We start from the raw sequence: 27,761 nt of genomic DNA on the forward strand, positions 1-27,761 counted from the left end.
TTTGAAACTTCTCTAACGATCTCGATTTTTTTTCGTTTTAAGAGCAATTTTCGAGTCGAATAAATATTTAAGGGGAGTGGATGGGAGAGGGTCAAACTGAAAAGGCCCTGCTTCACGACTTAACTGTAAAAAATCAACATATAAATTACGAGCAAATTTATTCAACAGTTCATAATAAAAAAAGAGGGGAACCAACAAGGGCACTAGCAGATGCACAAATAGTAATAAACTATTATCCCGAGTGAATATAGAAAACTGTCATAAGCTTTTCAAAGTCCTTTTATTTAAAAACCGTGAACCTTGAGTTGCTCTGCCGAAGCAAGAGTACACTTTACCAGAAATTTACAAATATTTTCACGTTGATCTCCTTGAAGCTGGATAACTTCTCCGTATTCAGGATGTTCAACTACAGTTCCATTGCATGCAAATTCCTAAAAAAAAAATTAATAGCAATATTAACAAAACAGATATACTAATACTCCTTCAAACTATCCACAACCTTAAGACAAAGGGATCGTTAAGTAATATTTAAGGGTTTTTTTTTTGCAGTTCACCACAAGGGACTACATAAGGCTCACATTAATTTCTTGTTGTTTTAATTCGTAATTTAATTACAATTCGCGAACATTTAAATTTTCTGACGACTTAATTGCCTTGGCATTGGGATTAAACCCTCAGACTACAGAACAGACCGACTTGAGAAGGATTTTCAACCCATTAAAAGCTGAACAATGACAAGTGACACTGAAAGTCAGTGAGACTAAGCGTCTTCTATGACTTTTCCTTCATAACATTGACAGTCAAACTTCCAACAATTCCGTATTACCGACGAAATAAACCTTCAAAATACTTGGAATGCTCCTTGACGAAGGTTTAAACTGAAACCCGCACGTTGAATATTCAATTAAAAAAGGTGCCTCATTTTTAAATTCTTTTTCAACCTGAAGAGATTTGGCACGCCAACTGACGTTTTGAAGTTTATATACTGTAGTCATGTAAAACCTTCTCTTGAATATGCAGGTCAACCTGCATATTCAGAGCTGGCGAAAGCTCAATCAGACAGGCATGAGATGGTACAAAGTAAGAGCTGTAAAAAATGACAGGTCTACTCAAGATACCATGATGCACTGAAACAAATCAGCTTGAATAGCCATAATAATCGTGGACATGAGCTACCATACAGATTTGGATAAACTTTTTTGAGCTCTTCAACTTATCGTGGTTTATTAGCCAACGTTGAGACCCCCCCGCCCTTCTGAAGTGCCAAATACTAGACTCTAGCGAGTCGAAAAGAACTGTCCACAATTAATGATTTACCCAATTTATAGGCCCAATAGATATCGTAAGTCATTCGTACCTTACCGTACTTGGCGCTTCAATGATAAAGCTTTAGAAGTATTTGATGTAGTTTATTTTATGAATGTTTCTCTGTCAATACTACGGTTTTGATTGTACACATGACGCACCTGCTCATATGTATGCGTATGCTATTAAAAAAGCATGGTTAATGTAGCATCTTTAGCCTTAACCTGTTTAAGCCCGCATGGAATACTCGGAGAGATTATATTTCTAAGGAGAAAGAGGCAGGAGCTGAACAAGTGCATTTGCAGTCATTAATTCAAAATTTTCTTAGGAATGGGGTCCCTTCAAAAGAATTTTGGGGGCGGGGTGGAAAAGAATGAAAGAGTTAAACGGGTCTACGGCCGGCAATGGAAAACGAAGAGAACAAAAATAAACCGAGTATTTCGCCCGTATAAAACAAGGCATCTTCAGCATAGAACAAAACAAAAACCAACTAAAATCTAAAATTAAAATAATATAAATAAAAAATATATAAAACTAAAACAGACTAACTAAAATACATATATATATATATAAACAATTACTCACATATACAATTGCCATCTGCCCTCAGAAAACAGAAAAGTAACTGGATTATAAATTTAAATAACAGATGAACTTACTTATATTGTTTGCAACATAATGTTATGATAAGCTTTTGATGCTCTATTATCTTGGGTTTTTTATTTAAGTTCTTCCCTTGGATGTTTTGTAAGACATTGTCATGGATGGCCAGTTTGGCTTTAGATCTTTTATTCTTCAAGTATGACCAAACCTGATAATCTAAATTTTTCAGGAAATTTCAAAATTATTCCAGAATAGCTTTTATTCACCTCAATATCTTGTTTTTAGGTATACAACAGTAAAGCACTGATGATTAACCAGCAGTATTGGTGTTTTTGTGGTTTCACTGGAAACAAAATCAGCATCTCTGAGACCTTCCAGAACTTCGTGTAAATCCCCCTCCCATGCCCATTTTAGCTGCAATCTCCCCAAAGACATCTGATCAAAATTCGTTATCTAAAATCACAAAGTTCAAAATTTTCAACACAGATATTTATTACTCCCTGTTCAGGAAAGTTATAGTTCATCTGAAAAATAAGTCTGCTTTAATGGCTTGTGACATCAGATTTTCTTTTTTTGTTACAATAAACAGAGCTTTTATATGAATGATTTTGACAGGCATTTATATTATGCCTTTAAAAAACAAACAATTCCAACAAGAATGAACATGTAAAGATTCTAACTTATGTTTTACCCCATGATATTGCATCATATTTTTAGAATACTGCAAAACTAAGTTCAGGGGTCAGTCACATGAGGGTTCAGTTGCACAGGGGCTCAGTTACACAGGGGTTAAGTTAAATGGGGTTAAGATGCATGGGGGTTCAGTTATACAGCAATTCATCTACACAGGAGTTCAGTCAAATACACACTGACTGCTGTCATCATTGCAATCTTGTAACCATATAATCTTGCTTCACGGACTTATCTTCCTATTCTTCCAAACTTTTTTCAACCATAAAAAAAACCTGGGCCTTGACTATTCTACTTTTTATAACTTTACTAATAATATCACCTAGGTAAGTGAAGCTGTCTGCTTGATTGAACTTTTTATTGCCCAAGACCACTTCTTTACCTTCACTTATACCTCTAAGATTCTGAATTTCATGTAGGCAAACAAATTATGCCCACTATCTTAAAGCAAAATAAAGCGTAAAAACAACAATGTTTTTTTTTACCTTTTCCAGAAAAGATAATATTCTACTGATCATACCTTTACAAAAAGAAAAAGAAAAAATACCTTTTTACAAGCTTTCACAATTTTCTTTAAATCATACTCTGATGACAGTCCCTGTACAGTGGTCAATGTTTTCCTACCATTCCTCTGCTGAATTCTAATGTGGATTAATCCATCTTGGATTTGGTCATCGTTTCCACCAAAAGCATCTGCAAAGGGGTCTGGAAAAGAAAAATACTGACAAGTGTTTTTAAATAAAAATCACCATCATTGGTTTACAAGGTCAAAGCTGATTAAGAGCCATTTTGGGTCTTTATGGGACCAAAAAAGAGCGTTCTAGAATCTAGCCAGCTATAAAACTTAACAAGATAAAGTTTCTTTTTGAACAACTATCACGGGATTGTCCCGAGGGTTGATAACATTAAAGCCTAGGCTACAAAAAAAGTAAAACTAATGCTGATTAGATTACACCACTTTTTTTCAATTATAACTCTATCTTAAACATACCAAAACCAAAAGCTAAAAAAAGAAGCAATTTCAGGCTGTAATTCTTCAAAATTTCCAATTTTAAACATGGATGTTGACATCCCCCAGTTGTTCACATGCTATACAGTTGTACATTATTAAAAATAAGCTTACTGCCTGAAGAATTACTTACCATGTATCTAAGCCATAACTATATACATAGGACATGCATTAAAAAGATCTTAAATTTCTTAATTTTCAGCAGGGGATGGGGATAGATGGGGGGGGGGGGGAGTCAAAATCTCTGTAAGTCTTGAAAAACATATTTTCCAAAAAGGAAACACCAAAAATGTCCCAATGCAGATTACAAAAAATGTTTTTTTTTGTATCTTTGTGCATAATATAGATAAAAACAATACTTGTCCCCTACCCATATTTTGTGAATTGAAATACATACTTTTTAATTTGTTTATCTGTTGAAGCCCAGACCTAGGCCCACAACAAAATGAACTACCATATTTATGCCTACATGTGTCAGTTTGCCACACAATTATAAAGATAGTCTTAAGCAACAAGTTAGATCAACCTTAAGAATAAGCAGACAATATCATGCAATGAGGGTTCACCTCTAATCATTTCCCATTGTTACTACTTCAGTCACACTTATTATTTGCCCCATACAGTAATGGTTTAAAATCAAATCACACAGACATAGAGAAAAATATATTCATTAAAAATATGTAACTTTTCAATTATTTGGACAGTTTTGAACCTTTCATCACTAAATGCAGTGCAGTAAATTAGGTAAGCTTCAATCTGAGCCCTGCCAAAATTTCACATTAATGGGTAGCCTATATTTGAACAATATATGAATATTTAAGAAATGATTAACAGTAATATAAATAATTGGCCACAACATTGTTTGATATCTAATCAAACTCACAGGGAAAGGCTGAAACAGAACAGAAGAATATTTCTTGCACTATAGCCTCTAATATCTCCTAAAATGACACATTGTCACCTTCTCATGCTTTTTTTAAATGATTCAGTGATTTTTCAGATAGCTAAGGAATAGATAGATAGATAGATAGATAATTTTATTCACCCACTCGATACAAAACCACAAATGGCACGAATGGAGTATAAAGAAGAAGAAAAAAAAAAAACAAAAAAACACTTAACTGCAAAAACAAAAACAAACGTTACGATACACCGCCAATAAATAAAAACATTATTACAAAAACTCACTAAGGACGAATTGCAATTGCCAGACTACTAGGCCCAAGCGACCCCAAAAATTCAGAACGACGTTTCGTCACAGCAGCAATCGGATCTGTGATACCGAACCTTGCAGACATCTTGGAATTTTTAACCCACGGTGGGGTATTTAAAAGAAATTTTGCATATTTGTAAAAAAGTGATCGAAGGTTTCTTTTATCGCTAACACTAAATATATGCCAAAACGGTGATAAAGCCAGAAAGTGTGGGATCACCAGTGCATTATATAGCCTAGCTCGAATTTGTCGATTATATTTCGCTTTAGTTGAAGATAGCGCCCCGTAAGCCTTACGTGCCTTTTCTGCGAAATTACTTATTTGGCGAGCACGTGTAGATGCCATGTTATGACCTATAGGCATTCCTAAGTACATTATGGAGTCAGACAGTGGAACCTCTTGAGCACCAAATTTGACAGCAAGATCTATACAATCTGCATTTCTCCTATTGAAAGCAACAATCTCGCTTTTACTTGCATTAAAAGATAGGCCTATCTCTCTATAAGCATCATCTAGAATCTGAAAATTTTCTTCAATACGAGACAAACATCTACTTAAATTAAAAATATCATCTGCGTAATTAAGTAATGTTACATCCAAACCTCGGAAAATGCAGCTCATTTGCACTAACTTTTGGGCCTCGAGAACACTATTATTATACAACCGGGGTGACGAAATTGCACCCTGCCTAATGCCCTTTCTAACCGGAATAGCATTTGGTAATACAATCGGCCCGTTAGGAGACGGGACTTTAACTTGGACTCGAAGCTTCTTATACATATCCCGAAAAGGCAAAATAACCGATCGGTCCACACCACGTTTATGAGCAGACACTAATAACTGGGGATGTATCCCAGAATCAAAAGCACGTCTAACATCGTGACTCGCTAGAATAAGGGATTCATTCAGTTCATCAGCTTCTATTAATATATTAGCAAGAATATAATGGACGTGCTCGCGACCAACACCTTTTTTAAATCCGAACTGATTATCGGGGGTAGAACATTGAAAAGCAATATGATCTATAACTAGCAATTCCATAAGCTTACATAAAACCGGCGAAACAGTTATAGGGCGGTAAGATACGCATTCAGACGGATTTTTCCCTTTTTTCAAAATAGGTGTAATTACTCCAGTACCAAAAACGTCGGGAACGAGACCAGAATTAAAGATAATTTGGAATAGAAGCTCTAAATGACTCAGGAGACCAGCAGTACCATGTACAAGATGCAACCCACACAACTTGTCGACACCTTTCGATTGTTTCTTTTTTAATTTTGAAATTGCACGAATCAGATTAGGAACAGTTACTATGTAGCCAACACCAGAACTAGGCAATTCCATGAACTTATCAAGTTCGACTTCATATTTATCTTCAAGATCTTGTTCGGGTGGAGAGAACTCAGAAGTAAAGTGGGACACCCAATCTTGCTCAGAGATCACAGGTTCGACACTATTCTGATCACCATTACGTTTAAGAAATCTCCACACAGCATTTGGATCATTACTTATCAATTGACTATGTTGATCGATCACTTCACATTTATGCTTAGACAAAATCTTAGCAAATCTGCGTTTGCTGAACAGCCGAACTTCATTTACAACACCTGATTTCGGACGACCACACTCGTTCCAGAGCCTAAGCCAAAATTTTGCACGACCACATGCTTCACTTAGAGCAGGGTTTTCGGACCACTTTGGAATTTCCGTTCCCACTCGGACTTTACGAATGGGGACCGCAGCGGCCTCGGCAGATAACAGTGCGTGAGATATTTCACTACAGTAGATGTTTAGTAGCAGCTGTTTCTCTTCATCTTGAATACATACACTCTGCTGTAGTAATTGGAACGGCACTTTAATCTTTGTGAGAATCTCATCCAATACGTAATGATAAGTAGCCAGGTCAATTTTACTCCAATTAGTTTTGATTTTCCACTTCTTTTCATTAGTTGGGGGGTTAGGAGAGGCAGGAATTACTCGAAAAGTGTTTATAATTGGAAAGTGATCAGACGCGCTTACGCTCAGATCTACGTGCGAATTGCCGCAAGCTGGAGATTGGATGGAACTTAACATGAAGTCGAGAGATGAAGTCGAGCCTGAGTTATGGATATAAGTAAAACACAGATCATTGTTAGCGAGACGAAGACCGTCACAGGAAGATAGGAGGATCTGTGCTCGAGCGTTAGACTCATCAGTCAAGTCACAGTTCACGTCACCAGCGACTATACATTCAAGGCCCTGGCTAGAACAGCTGCCCACCGAACTCGATAGCTTACTGCAGGCTTCACTAAATTTTTTTTCTGATTTACTGTCTCTGTAGTCTGTTGGCATGTACACAGAGTGGATAACAGTTTTGTGCACCTTAACAGCAACAAAAAAGTCTGAAGATTTATACAGAATGGGATTTAACCTGCTGCTAACAAGAATGGCGATTCCACCGGACGGCCTTCCCCTGCCCGATGACTTTGCAGGAGTAGCAAATACTTTGACGCCATCGTTTAGCTCAAGCAGACTAACGGCTTGATTCGAGAGGAAGTGTTCCTGCACACAGAGTACATCGTTATAACATAACAATCCTTCTAACAGTGGCATTTTATCAACCACTCCACCATTTAAGTTCCATGAAACAACCCGTATAGAATCACCGATCATTGTTTAGAAATTAGCTTCTGAGCTACTGGACATTGGAAGCTGTAGCACGGGTGTCGAGAAGAACCACACAGAGCGCATTTGGGGGCATTTTGGCATGGATTGTCCCGAGAGCTGGAATGATCTCCACCGCACTTTGAACATTTCGGGGGATCTACACAAGATTTTGCTGCATGTCCGTAGGACTGACAGTTGTAGCACTGCATCGGTAAGAATTTAAATTCTGTAATGGGTAGTCGCTCGTAACCAAAAATGGGCGGAGAGTTCATTGCGTTAAAGAGATGAGCTTTGCTTTCAAACTGTAATTTGAATGACCGAGTACTACCAATTTGTACGGCCTTAACACAGTTCGGTACAACTGAGCGCAGTTCGTCATCTGAAGTTTCAGTGGGAACGTGGCGGATTATTCCGAAGAAAGCGGGAGTTTTTACTTTAACACTTATAGTTGAGTCACTTTTACCCACTGCCTCAGCCAGGGACTCGGCAGCATTCTTGTTGTTCAAGACTACTCTCCATTCAGATTTCCTAGGTTTCAGCTCCACAATGTTCGAACTAGTATCACCACATACTCTGTCCAAATAGGATTTCCGAGCGCTAGGGTTCGAAAGATCTTTCGGGGGATTCTTCAAAACAACCGCATATGACAGTTTCGACATGATCGTGTTGGTTTCTGCCGCAGGCATAGCAGAGACAGAAGGAGAGGGATTAGAATCCACGTAACTATCGAACTTAGCACACAATTCGTTTACTTTCCGGGTTAGGGTAGCCGTCACTTCTCCCGGGATTATCGGAACTTCATCAGGTTCGAAAATCACAAACCGCGGCAACGAGATATTTTTATCTTCACAAACCCGAAATACTTTTAATATGTCCAGGATATCATCGGTGTTCTTCGATCGCGCAGTAACACGTGTGGTAATTCCTGCTAGGGGCCACAATAACTCCTTCGCCATTGCAATTGCTTCCTCTGAGAAAAACTCGACTGCTTTTTTCGCTATATCCTCCGAGCGATTACCAGCTTTTATCGCACGGAAAGCATAATTCAGTAACGCATTCCAAACCAATTTCTCATTACTCCCCATCGCAACAGCCACGTCACAATCCGTAATGCAAAATCAAAGTCCGAGGGGAGGAGCCAGTTCAATAAACTACGACGTAATACAAAGCTATTTAAGCTAATAAGCGAGGGAAGCGTAGTTTCTTGCTACCTGATCCCCGCAGTTTAAGGGAGTCACACTCCCGGCAGGTACAACGGCCCTTGCGACAAGAAACTCCCCTCTTCTGCTCGCTTATTAGTAAAATTTAATAATATGAACGCACTCTAGAATCCGCTATTAAGAATTATTATAGATGACGCTGTTTTGCTTCCAAGCAAAGAGCATAAATTAGTAACAATATTATAAGGCAACTCCAGTTAAATAAATCTATTCTTCAACACAAATTATATGAGAAGAATTGAAAACTATGCTTCCTTACTGTTCCTGGGATCACAGATTCCAAATCGAGCACAACCTTGGTTAAAGAATCAAACTATTTCCATATAAATTTAACATATTCAAACTTAGTAATTTATTTGCTTCCACTGTTTAGAATAGATATAACTTTAGAATTAGAATATCATCCTGATTCCAAATGGTTTAGTTTACCCACAGCACTCTAATGAACAAACATTTCTTGAAATTTATTAAATAAATTTCAAGAAAAAGTAACATGTAGAAAATGTAGTGCACACACATTATCCATATATAATATATATATATATATTGGATCCAGGATGAAATTTTAATTCTGAAAGAAGGGTAAGAGACCCAGTAGTCATGTAGCTATGTCACCATATCAACAGTTATATCACTTTAAAATCTCTATTATACCACCTAGAAATTGGGTTGTTTCACCATTAAGTTTATCAAAACTTTCTAAATGTGTTTAACTTGAATGGTTTAGGCATTAAGAATGCTGAATATTTTAATTGCACTTAGAGTCAATAGTGAAGCCTAAACTTGGACACACATTTAAAACTTGAGCCTAATCTTGGATGTAGGATCTTAAAGTTGGATTGGAATAAAGTATCTAAATTACAGACAGACTCAACCTTGGACAGATTTAATCAAATAATTTGTAGTAACAAACTAAGGAGTGATACAACTCAATAGTAACCAAAACTAAAAACAGAACAGAATTTTGATATCAAAAGCCATATGAAAAAAAAAAAATCAGCTTATTATGCTGATTCCAAATATATAATATTCATTAAGTTTAGTGTTAACGTCAAAGGGTAACAGCCTAAGTAAAACTCAAAGAATCTGAATGAAATTCACACGATCAGATTCAACATATCAGAGGACCATACAACAGAGTTTTCAAGCTCCTATCTGTGAAAAAGTTGGATCAAACCAGTGGTCCTAGAAAAATGTGTGAGAGATCATTCGTATGAATATTTAAAGTTCCAGAGTTCTTTTTAAGTTATCAAGAATATTGAAAGGCACCTAGCCCCCCTCCCCATACCCTTTTCTGATCAATATGTTGAGATAGCCATTTTGTTCAGTATAGTTGAAAGGTATAAAAACTACGTCTTTGGAGATGACATGACCCACCCCCCTTCCAAAACCACTTGTGGCAGGGCAGCAAGTTATGAAATTTGCCCATTGTTGACATATAGTATTTTTTTATAGCGAAGTGCACCAACATTTTTCAGGGGAGAATTCCACATTGAGATAGAAGTTTCCAGGGGTGAACTTGCCAGAGGAAATCTTAAACAGGAGAATTTGCCAGAATTTATGTCTGAAACTTGTCCGATTTGTCTTACTTTCTTGTTGATGAATCCATTTTACACGTGAAGATGGTTTGGTGAATTTTTTTGCAGAATTTGAATTCTCTTGGGGGATCCTTATGTGGGGGATTTCCCATGGGAGATATTTTCCATTTAGGGAGGGGGGATTTCTGGTAAATATTTTCCACACAGGGGATTCCTGCATGGCCTTAAAAAATGATAAGAAATTAAATAAAAAAAAGTCTTTCTTCAAATGAAAGTATCCTAAGGGTTATTTTCAGGCAAGACTGTAAGCAAAGATTTTCTGGGGGGAGTTGGCAGCAAGGATGGAATTGCCTGGGGGTAATTTCCCAACAGAAGAATTTTAAATGGGAGGAACTTTCTACAGCAGAATTTTTCATGTGGGGATTTTCCACGGAGGGGGTGGGAGCAGATTTCTGGGAATTATTTGAAAAAATGATGAGAAATTAAATAAAAACAACAAGTTTTATTCCTACTGAAAGTAAGGATCAACAATAAAACTTAAAACTAAGACGGATTATTCAGTATATGAGGGGGCCTGCTCCCTCCTCAATACCCTGCTCATTATGCTAAATTTTGATCTTTTGTCTAAATTTGTTAAGAATGATTCCTGAAATACAAGGGCCACGTAATTAAAATTAGAACCTGTTTTGAAAGTTCTTAAAAAAAAACTCTAATGTAAAGAGAGCCATCTGATCAAATAATAAAAACAAGTTTTTTTCTACAGGAAATATGGAGCAACAATAACACTTAAAACACACATAAATTATTTCATATACGAGGGAGCTGCCATTTCCTCAATAGCTCTCTCTTCAGTGTACAGTTTTTAAGAACTTTGAAAAAGGGCTTTGATTCTAATTATATGGCCCTTGCATTTCAGGAATTGTTCTTGAAGAATTGAGACAAAAGATGATGAAGTCGGGAGAAACCACCCTCATATGCAGAATAACTTCTGTTTGTTTTAAGTTTCAATGTTGCTCCTTACTTTCAGTAGACAAAAAATTTGTTTTTTATTTAATGAAAGACTAAGTTGTAGGGGTAGTTTTTGGGTAAATTTGTACATATTCACATAATTTAGCTAGAAAGAAAGTGAATGCATTTGATGCCTTTTTTGCTCTTTCCAAATTCAATAATTGCTCCTGGGCCAACTTTCATTTAAAGCCCTTTGTGGAGGCCCAAAGGGTAACTTATTACATTTTCTAGTTTTTAGACTGATGTGAACATGAAAAATAATTGAATGCAAAATTAGCATTTAAACTAAGTCCTTAACTTTTTTTCTAGCCAAATAATTACCTCTAATACATTATATATTTTCCATACATTTGGCCATATATGGCCATGTTTCAACCCATGTAACTTTAAATTGAATCAATGCAGACAAAATAAAAAAACAGAGAACACAGAAGAAATATATTACTTACACTATATATTTGAACATTAGGGGTGTATTATTTTTTGTGATGATTATTCATTAAGCCAAACGATCTGCAACAAAAACACAATAGAGCAAAAGCAAACACTACATAGGCAAGCAGCAAGCACAAAACACTACATTTTCTTTCTTTCACGGTTTGTAATAACTGTGACACATTAACAATAAAAAAAGAGCTTATGGGGTTCTGTAAGGATTGTCTTGGAAATTTTGCCCAGTACTACAGTTCATTGAAGTTTTTGGGACAGCATCTTTGGAGAAGATGGTAGAATCCAAGATGGGTCAACTTCTGGTGGAAGCTCCATATCACCTGTCAATACTGAAGACTGTTGGGAATAGTGTCCAGCACTTGACTCTCCAGCACAGGACTGTCGTTTCAAATGCACCCGATTCCTGAGATAAAATCTATCATTCAGCCTGGATAAGATGAGATCTTAGAGCCATGCATGATATTACTGCACCTTTTGTCCAATGTCTAACTTCCTTTGACAGATTGACCCAGACGAGTTGGTTGTCTTTCAACTCCATTAGGTTCTTAGAAGCCTTGTCATAGTTCTGCTTCTCTGTTTGTTGTCATCTGACTTTGGCTGCACAGAAATTTGTCTTTGGAACAGTCTTACGCTGCAACTGCTGCTGAGTGCAGGGAAGGCTGGATTTTAAAATTCTACTCATAAGGAGCTGTGCAGGGGATGCGACTCCATCTATAGAGTATTCTGGTAATCCAATAGACCAAGATAGGGTTCTGTGTTGGACTCTATTGCTTTTAACATGATCCTGCAGGCTATATCCACAGCCTTCTCAGCATGGCCATTGGACTGTGGAAAATTCGGACTTGAAGTCAGATGCCAGATATCCCATTTCTTTAAAAAGGACTGGAATTGTTTTAATATAAACTGTAGTCCATCGTCGGACTGCAATTTCTCTAGAATACCATTTATGGCAAAATGAGCCTTGAGCCTCTTTATGGTTTCTGCAGGTGTTGCCGGTTTGACCCAATCAATTTCTATAAAGCCACTATAGTAGCAACTGGTTGCCAAGTAGTCTCCTCCATTGATCTTGCAAGGATCAAGACCTAGAAATTTCCAAGGATATTGTGGGATAGGGGTCAATACCAGTGATTCTTTCTAATTGTCTCTGAAAACTTCCCACAAGTTTTGCAGTTTCGAACCACATGAATATTTGGCCAGTAAACAACACTTGTGGCTTTTTGCTTGCTTTTCTCCGTCCCTAGGTGTGCTATGTGCAATTGCTAGAGTACATCCCTTTGCAATATTCCAGGGATGAAAACTCAGTTATAGTCAGAACATATTTTACCAACTATTTATTCTAATTGAATAAATAAAGTTGAAAAAGTAAAATTCTTTTTATAATAAATAAATTTGAATAAAGTAATATGTATTTTCATTTCAAGGTTCTAATAACTGGAAAAGAGAACATTTGTAATATAATTTGCTTTCAGTGAAGCACCAATGACACAGTAGACTTTAGATTTTTAAAGTTAGATTAAATAAAAAAAAACTAATTTTTTTAGCCGAAAGTAAGGAGCGACATTAAAACTTAAAACGAACAGAAATTACTCCGTATATGAAATGGGTTGTCCCCTCCGCAATCCCTCGCTCTTTACGCTCAAGCTTTTAATTGTTTTAAAAAGTAGAATTGTGGCAAAGAGTCAAACTTCAGCGTAAAGAGCGAGGGATTGCGGAGGGGACAACCCATTTCATATACGGAGTAATTTCTGTTCGTTTTAAGTTTTAATGTCGCTCCTTACTTTCGGCTAAAAAAATTGGTTTTTTTTATTTAATTTCTGAACGTTTTTTAATTAATGCATGTTTGGTTTTGGCTCTCTGCACATAAATTATTAAAATGAACTTGGTATATTAATTCTTTTTTTGGCTAAATGGCTTTCTCTTAGTTTTGATCAGACGATTTTAAGAAATAAGGGGTGGAGAAGGAGGCCTAGCTGCCCTCCAATTTTTCGGTTACTTAAAAAGGCAACCGGAACTTTTAATTTTTAATGAACGTTTTTATTAGTAAAAAATACACGTAACTTAAGAATTAACTTACGTAACAAACTTTCATAACCTTATATTTTTATTATGTATACGAGGGGGTTTGTACCCTCGTTAATACCTCGCTCTTTACACTAAATCGTAAGTTTTGTCCCAATTCTTTAAGAATGACCCCTGAATCAGAAAGGCCGTAGAATAAATAGTTGAAATTACTAAAAATACTTTAGCATAAAGAGCAAGGTATTTATCTCCTCCTAAATACCTCGCTCTTTATGCTAAAGTATTTTTAGAACCCCTCATATGCGTAATTATCTCTGTTCGTTTTAAGTTTCAATGCTACTTCTTCCTTTCATTTGAAAAAACGTTTTCATGTTTATTATTCATTGTTTTCTTATAGTAATGCTAGAGAATCCTGCGCCCTTTTCATTGAATTTTTCTTCCCCCATGACAGATTCCTCCAAGGAAAGATCCTCCAACATAGCCCCCTCTCCTCAGCCCCACCCCCAAACAAAATAAAATCCCCCTGAAAACGTCTGTACACTTCCCAATAACCATTACTATATGTAAACACTGGTCAAAGTTTGTAATTTGCAGCCCCTCCCCCAGGAATTGTGGGGGAGTAAGTCATCCCCAAAGACATAGTTATTATGGTTTTCGACTATGCTGAACAAAATGGCTATCTCAAAATTTTGATCCGTTGACTTTGGGAAACAAATGAGCGTGGGAGGGGGCCTAGATGCCCTCCAATTTTTTTGGTCATTTAAAAAGGGCACTAGAACTTTTCCTTTGCGTTAGAATGAGCCCTCTTGCGACATTCTAGGACCACTTGGTCGATACGATGACCCCTGGGGGAAAAAAAAACAAAACAAAAAACAAACAAATAAACACGCACCCGTGATTTGTCTTCTGGCAAAAAATACAAAATTCCACATTTTTGTAGATAGGAGCTTGAAACTTCTATAGTAGGGTTCTCTGATACGCTGAATCTGATGGTGTCATTTTCGTTAAGATCCCACGACTTTTAGGGAGTGTTTCTCCCTATTTTCTTAAATAAGGCAAATTTTCTCAGGCTCGTAACTTTTGATGGGTAAGAGTAAACTTGATGAAACTTATATATTTAAAATCAGCATTAAAATGCAAATCTTTTGATGTAGCTATTGATATCAAAATTCAATTTTTTAGAGTTTTGGTTACTATTGAGCCGGGTCGCTCCTTACTACAGTTCGTTACCACGAACTGTTTGAAAATGAGGCAGAAGTTAAATTCTTGTTTGTAGAGAAACTAAATTTGTTGTGAACAGTCTTGGAAAAAAAAAGGTTAAACTAAATATATGATGTATAATGATGTCAACTACTGAAAAGCCACAAAGTTCAAAATTTGATTTTACTGTAATTTCATTTTGTATTTTAAATGTTATAACAAGTGCGCAATAAAATGTTTATAATAAAGCGCCAATGACGCAGTATGTTTTAGACTTTTTATGGCACTTGGTATCTACCAAGTGACATTAGCAATCACAAATTCTGTTGGTCTGTCCTGGATTTGCTACTTTAGGCACTTCCAGGTAAGCTGGGACAATGAAATTTGGGAGGCGTATCAGGAACCAGACCAGACTAAATTAGAAATTGTTGTTTCCCGATTCAACCATCTGGGAGGGGGAGTCGGGGGACGGATAAATTGGAAAAATTAGAAAAAATGAGGTATTTTTAACTTACAAATGGTGATCAGATCTTAATGAGATTTGATGTTTGGAAGGATACCATGTCTCAGAGCTCTTATTTTAAATCCCGACCAGATCTAGTAATATTGGGGGGGGGACCTATAATCTTGGAAAACGCTTAGAGTGGAGGGATTGGGATGAAACTTGGAGGGAAAAATAAGCACAAGTCCTAGTATATGATTGACATAACCGTAACAGATGGCTGTAGAAAATTCCAACAATTTGTCTATGGGAGGATAATCATTAAACATACACATCATAAGCCAATAGAGGCCATATTGTGGAAACCACTATGTCAATCCCTCCTAGGCTCCAACGAATGATGCTACAGTTACAGTCATACAACATTGCAGCTCAGTATGCTAGGTGGGAAAATCTGCCTCTGGCTGGACATTTATGGTTTGGGTCCCCTCCTGCTTGGAGAGTTGTGATTAAAATTGTACCTCTTAATGTGTTCATCTAACCTATTATTGACTCAATTTACTATATTATTTTGAAATTAAACTTGTTTTTAAAGAACTTATAATTATAAATATTACAGCAATTGCACATAGCACACCTAAGGATAGAGAAATGCAAGCTAAGAGTCAGAAGTATTGTTTAATGGCCAAATATTAATTCAGCTATTGGAGACCTGATCCAGAACTGCAAAACTTGTGAGAAGTTTTCCAGAGATAATCAGAAAGAACCACTGGTAGTGATGCCAATCTCACTTCCGACACCATGTATTATTTTTTGTGATGATTATTTATTAAGCCAACCAACCTGCAACAAAAACACATAATAAAGCAAAAGCAAGCAGCAATAATAAAGTAAGCACTACATAAGCAAGCAGCAAGCATAAAACACTACAAGGGGGAGTTGAGGGCAAAGCATAGTTGAAACACATTCAAAATGTGTTATCCACAATTTTTCTGCAAATTATGAGGCAAAAATTTAATTGTTTTAAAAAGTAGAATTGTGGCAAAGAGTCAAACTTTAGCGTAAAGAGCGAGGGATTGCAGAGGAGACAACCCATTTCATATACAGAGTAATTTCTGTTCGATTTAAGTTTTAATGTCGCTCCTTACTTTCAGCTAAAAAAATTAGTTTTTTCTTATTTAATTTCTGAACGTTTTTGAATTAATGCATGTTTGGTTTTGGCTCTCCGCACATAAATTATTAAAATGAAATTTGTATATTAATTCTTTTTTTGGCTAAATGGCTTTCTCTTAGTTTTGATCAGACGATTTTGAGAAATAAGGGGTGGAGAAGGAGGCCTAGTTGCCCTCCAATTTTTTTGTTACTTAAAAAGGCAACTAGAACTTTTAATTTTTAACGAACGTTTTTATTAGTAAAAAATATACATAACTTAAGAATTAACTTACGTAACAAACTTTCATAACCTTATATTTTTATTATGTATACGAAGGGGTTTGTACCCTCGTTAATACCTCGCTCTTTACACTAAATCGTAAGTTTTGTCCCAATTCTTTAAGAATGACCCCTGAATCAGAAAGGCCGTAGAATAAATAGTTGAAATTACTAAAAATACTTTAGCATAAAGAGCAAGGTATTTATCTCCTCCTAAATACCTCGCTCTTTATGCTAAAGTATTTTTAGAACCCCTCATATGCGGAATAATCTCTGTTCGTTTTAAGTTCCAATGCTACTTCTTCCTTTCATTTGAAAACCGTTTTCATGTTTATTTTTCATTGTTTTCTTATAGTAATGCTAGAGAATCCTGCGCCCTTTTCATTGAATTTTTCTTCCCCCATGACAGATTCCTCCAAGGAAAGATCCTCCAACATAGCCCCCTCTCCTCAGCCCCACCCCCAAACAAAATAAAATCCCCCTGAAAACGTCTGTACACTTCCCAATAACCATTACTATATGTAAACACTGGTCAAAGTTTGTAACTTGCAGCCCCTCCCCCAGGGATTGTGGGGGAGTAAGTCATCCCCAAAGACATAGTTATTATGGTTTTCGACTATGCTGAACAAAATGGCTATCTCAAAATTTTAATCCGTTGACTTTGGGAAAAAATGAGCGTGGGAGGGGGCCTAGATGCCCTCCAATTTTTTTGGTCACTTAAAAGGGCACTAGAACTTTTCATTTCCGCTAGAATGAGCCCTCTTTCGACATTCTAGGACCACTTGGTCGATACGATGACCCCTGGGAAAAAAAAACAACAACAAATAAACATGCACCCGTGATTTGTATTCTGGCAAAAAATACAAAATTCCAGATTTTTGTAGATAAGAGCTTGAAACTTCTACAGTAGGGTTTTCTGATACACTGAATCTGATGGTGTCATTTTCGTTAAAATCCTAGACTTTTAGGGGGTGTTTCCCCCAGTTTTCCTAAATAAGGCAAATTTTCTCAGGCTCGTAACTTTTGATGGGTAAGACTAAACTTGATGAAACTTATATATTTAAAATCAGCATTAAAATTCGATTCTTTTGATGTAGCTATTGATATCAAACTTCAATTTTTTAGAGTTTTGGTTACTATTGAGCCGGGTCGCTCCTTACTACAGTTTGTTACCATGAACTGTTTGATCAGTATGATCATGAAATGAATCATCAATGAATAACCCTATTTATGCTCCAAGATTCATTCCTGGACTGGCTGTGGTTAATCTGTCCTCTAGAACGCTTGAACCATTGGAAATTTGCAGAATATTGAGTTGCTGTGCTTGAAGTTCTGCTTATTAACGTGCATGCCCGTCCTTATAATTATTTGCTTGCTTATATATGTCTTTTTGTTGTAGGTGCTTGCTTGGGTTTCCATTAAACCATTAAACTAAACCGAAGATAATGCATGGTGTCAGAAGTAAAACAGTAAACATGGACAGCACACCACATCCGTCCTTGGACTAGTCATTGGCGAACCTAAAATCAGCCTGGAAAAGGTTCAGACAAAACTGTGAATTAATGTTCTCTGGACCACTGGAAGGCAAATCCCAGGCTGTCCAGTGTTTGTATCTATTGATATGGGTTGGTGATAAAGGAAGAGACATTTTCAGCACATGGACTCTGACAGATGCCAAGACAAACAGGGTTCAAACGTACCTTAATAAATTTGGAGCCCATGCTGAACCCATATCAAACCCCATAGTGACAAGATTTACTTTCCAGAAGCGAGACCAAGGTAATGAAAACATTGAACAATATATGACCGACCTCAAGTTAATTGCTAATGACTGTGACTTTGGTACCAGCAGAGATTACCTGATAAGAGATTGTCTTGTCTTTGGAGTTAAGGGTGACAGGGTTAGAGAGAAATTGCTAAGTGAAGGAGGGACATTAACCCTTGCCAGAGCAGTAGAGATTTGCCGTGCCATCGAATCTGTAGAGGAAACCAAAGCGCAAATGACAGCTGCTAATAAGACTTCAGTGCCTGTGATGAAACAAAAGATAGATGCCCTGAAGAAACAGTACAACAACAAGGAATGCTATTTCTGTGGTGCACCTTATACCAAGAATCATAACTGCCCAGACAGGGGCAAAACATGTTCAAAATGCAACAAACTGAATCACTTCGCCAAAGTATGTAAAAGCAAAGGTGTGAATGAAATAAGCCAACAAGAAGCAGGAACAAGTGCAAGTGAGTTCATGATTGACACTGTCAACAGCATGCTAGTGAAACATGCAGATGGGCCAAATGCTGTAATAAGAATTGTTGACCAGAAACTAGACTTAGTCTTCAAAATAGACACAGGAGCTGAAGCAAATGTTCTTCTGGTCAGCGACTATAATAGCATGGTACCTAAACCTCGTTTGCAACCAACAACAAGACATTCCAACAAGCTACTCTGGAAAAAGATTACAGGTTTTGGGGTTTATAGAGCTAAGCATCTGCTACAAGAAGGTGAGAAACAGGTTCGCCAGTTTCATGTGGTCAACACTGATCACAAGCCAATCCTTAGCAGAAAGACAAGTCAGAATATGAATTTGATCAAATTCATTCTGAATGTACAGAGCAAACCTGCACCCACAATGAAACCCAAAACGGCCAGAATACTGGAGGAGTATGGAGATGTTTTTGAAGGTGTAGGAAAACTCCCAGGGAAGTGTAAAATCCACTTGAAAGAAGGAACTGTATGGACAGTACAAACACCAAAAAGAGTTCCATTCGCCCTACAAGAAAAACTCAAAAAAGAACTTGATTGCCTTGAAGTCATGGGCATCATTGAGAAGACAACTACACCAACTGAATGGGTAAACTCAATCGTAGTCGTCCAAAAACCAAATGGATCTCTTAGGATTTGTTTAGATCCTGTCGATCTAAACAAATGGGTGCAGCATCGTTACCACCCAATACCATCATTTGATGATGTAGCAGCAAAATGTTCAGGATCTAATACATTTTTTTAAATTGGACGCAAGACAAGGATACTGGTCCATGGAACTAGATGAGGAGTCATCCCTCCTAACCACCTTTAGCACTACATTTGGCAGATATCACTGGAAGCAATACCCATTTGGAGTCAAATTAGCACAGGACGAGTTCCAACAGAAGATGGAGGAAGTCTTCAAAGGACTTGACATTGGACTCATAATAGACAACATTGCTGGAACAGCAGCAAATACAGAAGATCATGCTGCTAAGTTGAGGCTGGTATTACAGCGAGCCAGAGAAAAGGGAGTAAGGTTCAACCAAGATAAATGTATTTTTAATGCCGTAAACATTCCATACTTTGGGCACTTGCTGACCACTGAAGGGATCAAAGCAGATCCAGAGAAGACAAAGGCAATTTGCGAACATACCAGCACCAGAATCACACAAACAGCTACAGGTGCTTCTAGGCATGTACAATTATTTAGCAAGATACATCCCAAACCTCTCCACTCTAAACCACCCTCTCCGTGAACTGTCTAAATCCAAGACTTATGACTGGACAACCCAGCATGAGAATGCAAAGAAGCAAATCCAAGCCTCAATCTGCAAAAACTTCTCATACTTTGACCATAAGAGCAGAAATGTAGAAGTCATAGTGGACGCCTCTCAACATGGGCTAGGGGCCCAAATAGTCGTTGATGACAAAACAGTTGCCTTTGGATCCCGGTCCCTCAGCAGAGCAGAAAAACGGTATTCGCAAATTGAGAAAGAAATGCTAGCCATAACATACGCTTGCAAACACTTCCGCCAATACATATATGGTAGGACAACCACTTTAACCACGGACCACAAGCCTCTTGAGTCAATACTTAAGAAGCCCATATCCAAGGCTCCACCATGACTTCAAAAGAATGATGATAGCAGTTCAGAACTATGACTTACAAGTCATATATCGCCCAGGCTCCAAGACTCCAGTTGCAGATGCCCTTTCCAGATTACACTTGCCCAAAACAGATCCAGAAACACAGCATGACTCCGAATTTGCAGTTCTCAGCTTTCTAAGATCTGTCCCAATTCGCGACAACAAGATCAAACAAATCATAGAGCAAAAAAGGATTGACCAAATCCTACAAGTGCTGGTGAAGAACATTGCTGAGGGATGGCCCAATCATCGCCATGAATGCAACACTGCAATACTCAAGTTTTGGAATCACAGAAATGAACTAACATACATGGATGGCGTGATTCTGAAGGGCGACAGAATTATAATCCCAGAAACACTGCAGAATGACATTTTAAACCAACTACATGCTTCCCATATAGGAATGGTCAAAACCAAAGAACAAGCCAGGATGGTAGTGTTCTGGCCAAACATTACAAAAGATATTGAGAACATGATTGGCAGCTGCAGTACTTGTTGTACTATGGCACAAAACCAAGTCAAAGAGAGTATGATGACATCTCAAAACCCAATCCATATGAACATGTTGGAACAGGTATGTTCGAATTCATGGGAGTTCAGTATTTAGTCACTGCTGACTATTACAGCAGGTTCATAGAAGTCGATAAGCTAACAACTAGCACATCACAGCAAGTGATCACCAAACTGAAAGCCCACTTCGCCAGACATGGAATCCCAAAAACACTGACGTCAGACAATGGGACTCAGTTCTCGTCAAACAAAATTCAGAGATTTCATAGACAAATGGAGCATTGACCACAAAACGTCAAGCCCAAACTATACACAGTCAAATGGATTTAGCAAAAAAAAAACAGTACAGACAGCAAAAAGGATCATGTCCAAAGCCATAGAACACCAGTCCGATCTGTACTTAGCCATGCTGGAGTACCGTAACACACCAGTTGATGGGCTAGCCTCACCAGCACAGTTGCTGATGAGCCAACAACTCAGATCCATCTTACCCGTTCTTCCCAGACACTTCCAAGGTCATCCCACCCTCATCTTTCCAACAAGCCAGAGAAAGACAACAGAAACTTCAAACAGAGTTGTATAAAAGACACTCAAAGGACCTAAAACCACTGCTCAAGGATCAGACTGTGTGGGTAAAGCTTGACCACAATGCCGGTCAGGATTTAAAATAAGAGCTCTGAGTCATGATGTCCTTCTAAATATCAAAATTCATTAAGATCCAATCACCCACTTGAATGTTATAAATAACTAGTTTTTCTAATTTTTCCTCTCCCTTTAGCCCCCCAGATGGTCGAATCTGGGAAAACAACTATCAAGTCAATTTGTGCAGCTCCCCGACATGCCTACCAATTTTCATTGTCCTAGCACGTCCAGAAGCACCAAACTCGCCAAATCACTGAACCCCTCCCCCCAACTTCCCCAAAGAGAGCAAATCTGGTAAGGTTCCATCAATCATGTATCAAGGACATTTGCTTATTCTATCCACTAAGCTTCATCCCAATTCCTACACTCCAAGTGTTTTTTAAGATTTCCCCCTCCAAATCCCCCCAATGTCAAAAGATCTGGTCGGGATTTGAAATAAAAGCTCTGAGACATGAATTCCTTCTAAATATCAAATTTCATTAAGATCCAATCATCTATTTGTAAGATAAAAATATCCCAATTTTCACATTTTCCAAGAATTCCAGTTTCCCCCTCCAACTCCCCCCAATGTCACTGGATCTGGTCGGAATTTTAAAATTAGAGCTTTAAAGTGCAAGATCCTTCTAAATATCAAATTCTATTAAGATCTGGTCACCCTTTCGTAAGTTACAAATTCCTCAATTTTCAAAATTACCCCCCCCCCCAACTCCACCAAAGAGAGCAGATCCAGTCCAGTTATGTTAATCACGTGTCTTAGACAGGTTTTAATTCTTCCCATCCAGTTTCATCCTGATCTCATTGCTTTAAGTATTTTCTAAGATTTCCGGTTCCCCCCAACTGCCCCCCCCCCCAATTACACTAGATCCAGTTGAGACTTAAAATAACGGATCTGAGTCATGAGTTCCTTCTAAATATGAAGTTTCATTAAGATCCAATCACTCCTTTGTAAGTTAAAAATATGTCTTTTTTTCTAATTTTTCAGAATTAACCTCCCCCCCCCCCCAATAGAGCGGATCCGTTCCAATTATGTAGATCACGTAACTAAGACTTCTGCTTATTTTCCCACTAAGTTTCATCCTGATCCCTCCAATCTAAGCATTTTCCATGATTTTAGGTTCCCCCACCCAAACTCCCCCCAATGTCACCAGATCCTGTCAGGACTTAAAATAAGAGCTTTGAGACATGATATCCTTCTAAATATCACATTTCGTTGAGATCCAATCACCCATTCATAAGTTAAAAATACTTCAATTTCTCTATTTTTTCTGAATTAATGGGCCCCCCACTTCCCCCCAGATGGTCAAATTGGGAAAACGACTATTTCTAATTTAATCTGGTCTGGTTCCTGATACGCCTGCCAAATTTCATTGTCCTAGCTTACCTAGAAATGCCTAAAGTAGCAAAACCAGGGCCAACAGACCAACAGAATTTGCAATTGCTATATGTCACTTGGATACATGATGTCAAACATGTATCTAGGACTTGTGCTTATTTTTCCCACCAAGTTTCATCCCAATCGCTCCACTCTATGTGTTTCAGTTCCACATAGAGTGGAACCACTCTATGTGGTTCCACTCTATCACATTTCGTTGAGATCCAATCACCCATTCATAAGTTAAAAATACTTCAATTTCTCTATTTTTTCTGAATTAAGGGGCCCCCCACTTCCCCCCAGATGGTCAAATCGGGAAAACGACTATTTCTAATTTAATCTGGTCTGGTTCCTGATACGCCTGCCAGATTTCATTGTCCTAGCTTACCTAGAAGTGCCTAAAGTAGCAAAACCAGGACCAACAGACCAACAGAATTTGCAATTGCTATATGTCACTTGGTTAATACCAAGTGCCATAAAAAAGGCTGATTCTCCCACCAGATAATTTGCATGACCTAATAATTCTGTCTAATCTCTGCAAAGACCCATCCATTATTATAACTATAGCAGATAAAAGCAATTGTTTGGTTGTCATGGGTATGACAGATTACAACATAAAAAATTATGCATGTCTAAATTACAAAATTACATATAAGACTATTACCCACAATCATACTGATCAGTTTGCTAAAAAAAATTATAAATGAATTAATATATCTAAACAAAGTGGTAAAATTACTCCACAATTATATAATAGATTTTTTCCCTGGGGCAGCTTTTGTCCAAAATTTTATGGTCTACCAAAATTACACAAGCAAGGCATTCCTTTAAGGCCCATTGTAGCTTGTACAAAAGCCCTGCATCCAACATTGGAAAATGGTTATGTACAGCCTTCAAACCTTTGCTTTTCATCAAAAATCTTACATATGTAATTCAGTTGATTTAGTTAAAAAACTCAAAAACGTAAATATTTCAGAAAATACAATTATCAGCAGCTTTGACATTGAGTCTATGTACACAAATATTAATGTAGCAGAATACAAGGAATTATTAGAAAATAAAATAAATGAAAATTATGGCTTAATAGAGGTTTCAGCAAAAGGATTAGATTGCAAAGTTTTAATGACATTGGTTAAATTTTGTAAAAAGTACTCAACACTTTTCTAATTCCATAATTCTTTTTACCAACAAACAAATGGTTTACTCATGGGCGCGCCTCTCTCCAGATTACTGGTGAATATTTATGTAGAGCACATCAAAAAGCAAATCAATCAGAGCACATCAAAAATATATGTGTTATAAAAGTGAAACCTTGCAAAATAGATCATCTGCCTGAATGAAGTACAACAAAATTGTTGTACTTCACAACTTTGCTCAATCCCAATTTATAAGGTTTTGAAGATATGCAAATACATTTCCTGAATTTTGAAAAAAACATTGATATGGCCTAGAATTCTACTCAAATAACAGGAATTGCATTTTCAGAACTAAAGGCAGAGAAAAAGCAACTGGTAACTGAAAATTAAGGTAAAATGTTGTTTTGTCAAAATTTCAATAGGTATAGACCAGTCATGTAGGCAAATTTCAGGGACCTCTAGAGGGAGGAGTGGAGGTGGGTACTTCAAAATACCTTCCCAAGATATACTTTAGCCTGTAGACCTATCCCTGAAAGTTTCATTTTCCTAACCTAGCCCCTTTCCAAGATAGCTAAAAGTCAATAAACTAGAATTTTACCTTGATTTTTTAAAGTTGACATTAAGATTATGTTTTTAGGATTCTTACCAATTTGTCACTCACTTTTAGAATATAAGGTAGAAAAGTGAAAAGTTTCTCATCATCCACCAAGGGGTGATATATGTTGGGGTTTGTGGAGCTATTCTTTTCTGGCTTTTCTTTTTGTCTTTTGTCTATGATGGCTTCAAGTAATTTTATGAGATACTCACTGCAAAATAAGATGTCTTTAAGACAGTTCAATTCTAAGACAATTTGAAGCTCTGAGTATATTCTTATTGTAAAGTCAACCAAAGAAATAACTACTCCTCTTTTTATGCAGGGGGAGCAGTTGGAGTAAAAACACAAATACCTATTGCTATGTGTAAGCTTTCTATGAATAGAAATGGCTGTTATTGTCCTTGTTATCTCTTCTTTGCAATTTTTTCTTTGTTGTGATTAGACAGTGTAATCTCAGAAAATATTTTTCAAGATCAACCCCACAAGGTTTCACTTTCATAGCAGATAGTTTTAAAGGTCATCAAAGGTCAGTGTCCTGTAGAGAGAAAAAGCAGATGTAGGTAGGCTACTTCAAAACACCTTCTTGAGACATACTTTAGTCTGTAGAACCATCACTGAAAGTTTCATTTTCCTGATCTAACCCCTTTCCAAGATAAGTCTGGCAAAAAGGATGACCTAGACCAGTATTTTACCTTGAGTGGTATGTTCACCACAATTATAGCTCAGTAATGGGAAATGTCTCTAAATTCACCATGTTAGAGCCCATTAAGGGCTCAAATGTCATTTCCCTTAATATTCATTATTCAATTAGCCTAGGCTAAAAAACCAAACAAAAGGGCATCAAGTGATATATTACCTTAAATCACAGCTTGGAGCGATATAAGGATTATCCGTCCTTGTGATGCTCCATGAGAAAAAAAAGTATTCATTTGGTGTAGATTGTGGCTGTTAGATTAGACTCTTGTGGAGGACTCTGCAGCTTCCCAATTGTAAAGGAACTCCTGGCAGAGCCATTCCCTATCAAGGTGGGACTTGAACATGTCAATTGAAGCAGCAGAAACTGTTTCTTCAGAGAGCTGTTTCCACATATTGATGATTCTTTGGCTGAAGAAGTGGCTTCTATGTCTACTCGTGGAATGCTGCATGGAGAGCTTCAAAGAATGTCCTCTAGTACCAGAATGCAAGGGCTGTGCAAAGAGACCAGGAAGGGTATTTTTAGAGAGGATTTTTTTGGTTAAAATAATGTCACCCCTTTCTGTCGGTATGTCAGCATTGGCAGCTTCAAACGATGTAATCTTTCTTCATATGAAAATTTATTCATGTTGGTAACCATCTTCATGGCACAACACTGGACATCCTCAAGCAACTTCCTATCTTTTCTGAAGAAAGGGGCTGCCAATGACGTTCCAACCTCCAGGCATGGATGTACAAGCACCTTATATAACTTCATAAGAACTCTAGGGTGTTGGCTGGAGATGGTTATTTTTATGATACCGAGGGTTTTATTTGCAGAAGATGAAACAGACTTAGCATGGCTGCTAAACTTTAATTGGTGATCTACAATAACCCCAAGATCTCTTTCATTGGAAACAGCAGAAAGGAAGTTGTCTTGAAGGAAATACTTATGATGCGTGTTATTTTTACCAAAATGAATTACATGGCATTTGTCAACATTGGAAGTCAGATGCCACATGTTAGCCCATCTTTCTAGACTATCATGATCTGTTTGAATTGATTGCTGGTCAGAGGGAGTAGCCACTTTTCCAACTAGTTTTGAGTCATCAGCGTAAAGGGTAATAAGATTTGAAAGAAGGGTGGGTAATTTGTTAACATAGAAGTTGAAAAGTGTTGGTCCAAGAATAGTGCCCTGGGGCATGCCACTTAATACAGTTGTGGGAGAAGAGAAATGAGGAGTTCCTTGCAAATCAAAAACTCTGACACTCTGTGATCTTTCAGAAAGGAAGCCCATAATCCACTGTACAACACCTTTGTTGACACCTGCAGCCCTCAATTTGATTATGAGGAATTCATGACATACTTTTTCGAATGCTTTGGACAGATCAGGAAGAATCATGTTGACAGGAAACCCCTCATCAAGCAGTGTAGTCACTAATTCATATGTTTAGATAAGGTTAGTGTCCACAGATCTACCAGATCTGAAACCATGTTGTGATGTGGAAAGGATATTATTGACCTCAAGATGTTCAATTAGAGCTTTATTAACAAATCTCTCAAGCACCTTAACAACTGCAGAGGTGATGCTTATGGGACAGTAATTATCTGCTGAGTCTCTTCATCCCTTTTTATGGATCAGGGTTATATAAGATGTTTTCCGATCATGTGATAGTTCCCCATTTTGAAGAGATAACCGGAACAGCATGCACAGGGGGTAGCTGAGAGCTTTTTGACACTTCCTAAGAAGACATGGATGAACACCATCTGGTCCCTTTGACTTATTTACATCAAGCTTCTCAAGGCTATTGAAAACCATTAATTCACCTACTTCCATGAGAGGTAAATTATAATGTAATCTGCAAATTTACAGGAGAGTAAGGCGAAATTGTCTATATTTAGGAAATTATGCAAGTAAGTAACCTAGAAATGTTTTGAAGTAGTCTAGCTTCTACAATCTTTACCTGTGGATTGTGGAAGCACTAAAACAATACCTAAATAGATAATGAAAGTAAACTTGCCATAAGTATTGAGGTTCTGAAGAGTCGACATACGAAAATATTTGTCTAGTTTTGATTTGTATCTATTTGTTTACAAAGAATTGTAATATTTTGTGAATGTTGCTGGTGTTGAGATAGAGAATATTTTATTAGAAGAAATTTTGGAT

General features: G+C 37.3%; 1 protein-coding gene across 1 annotated transcript; it reads right to left on the minus strand.

Annotated features, from left to right (window-relative positions):
- Nucleotides 1–141: 141 nt before the first annotated feature.
- Nucleotides 142–27,751, minus strand: LOC136036696 (eukaryotic translation initiation factor eIF1-like). The gene is made up of 3 exons (XM_065719009.1): nt 27,616–27,751; nt 3,146–3,303; nt 142–431 (listed from the first exon to the last, which is right to left on the minus strand). Exons 1-3 carry the CDS (start codon nt 27,644–27,646, stop codon nt 285–287), a joined length of 336 nt encoding a protein of 111 aa, XP_065575081.1. The 5' UTR covers nt 27,647–27,751; the 3' UTR covers nt 142–284.
- Between the last annotated feature and the right edge of the window lie 10 nt (nt 27,752–27,761).

The sequence above is a fragment of the Artemia franciscana genome, chromosome 15, assembly GCF_032884065.1.
Source record: "Artemia franciscana chromosome 15, ASM3288406v1, whole genome shotgun sequence".
Classification (NCBI taxonomy): domain Eukaryota; kingdom Metazoa; phylum Arthropoda; class Branchiopoda; order Anostraca; family Artemiidae; genus Artemia; species Artemia franciscana.

Excerpts from the sequence above, each read along its gene's own strand:
- LOC136036696 (XM_065719009.1), bottom strand. The coding sequence starts at position 27,646 with ATGTCGACTCTTCAGAACCTCAATACTTATG. Across the intron at positions 3,304-27,615 it reads TCAGAACCTCAATACTTATG|ACCCCTTTGCAGATGCTTTT; the intron begins GCAAGTTTACTT and ends TTTCTTTTCCAG. Across the intron at positions 432-3,145 it reads TTGTGAAAGCTTGTAAAAAG|GAATTTGCATGCAATGGAAC; the intron begins GTATTTTTTCTT and ends TTTTTTTTTTAG.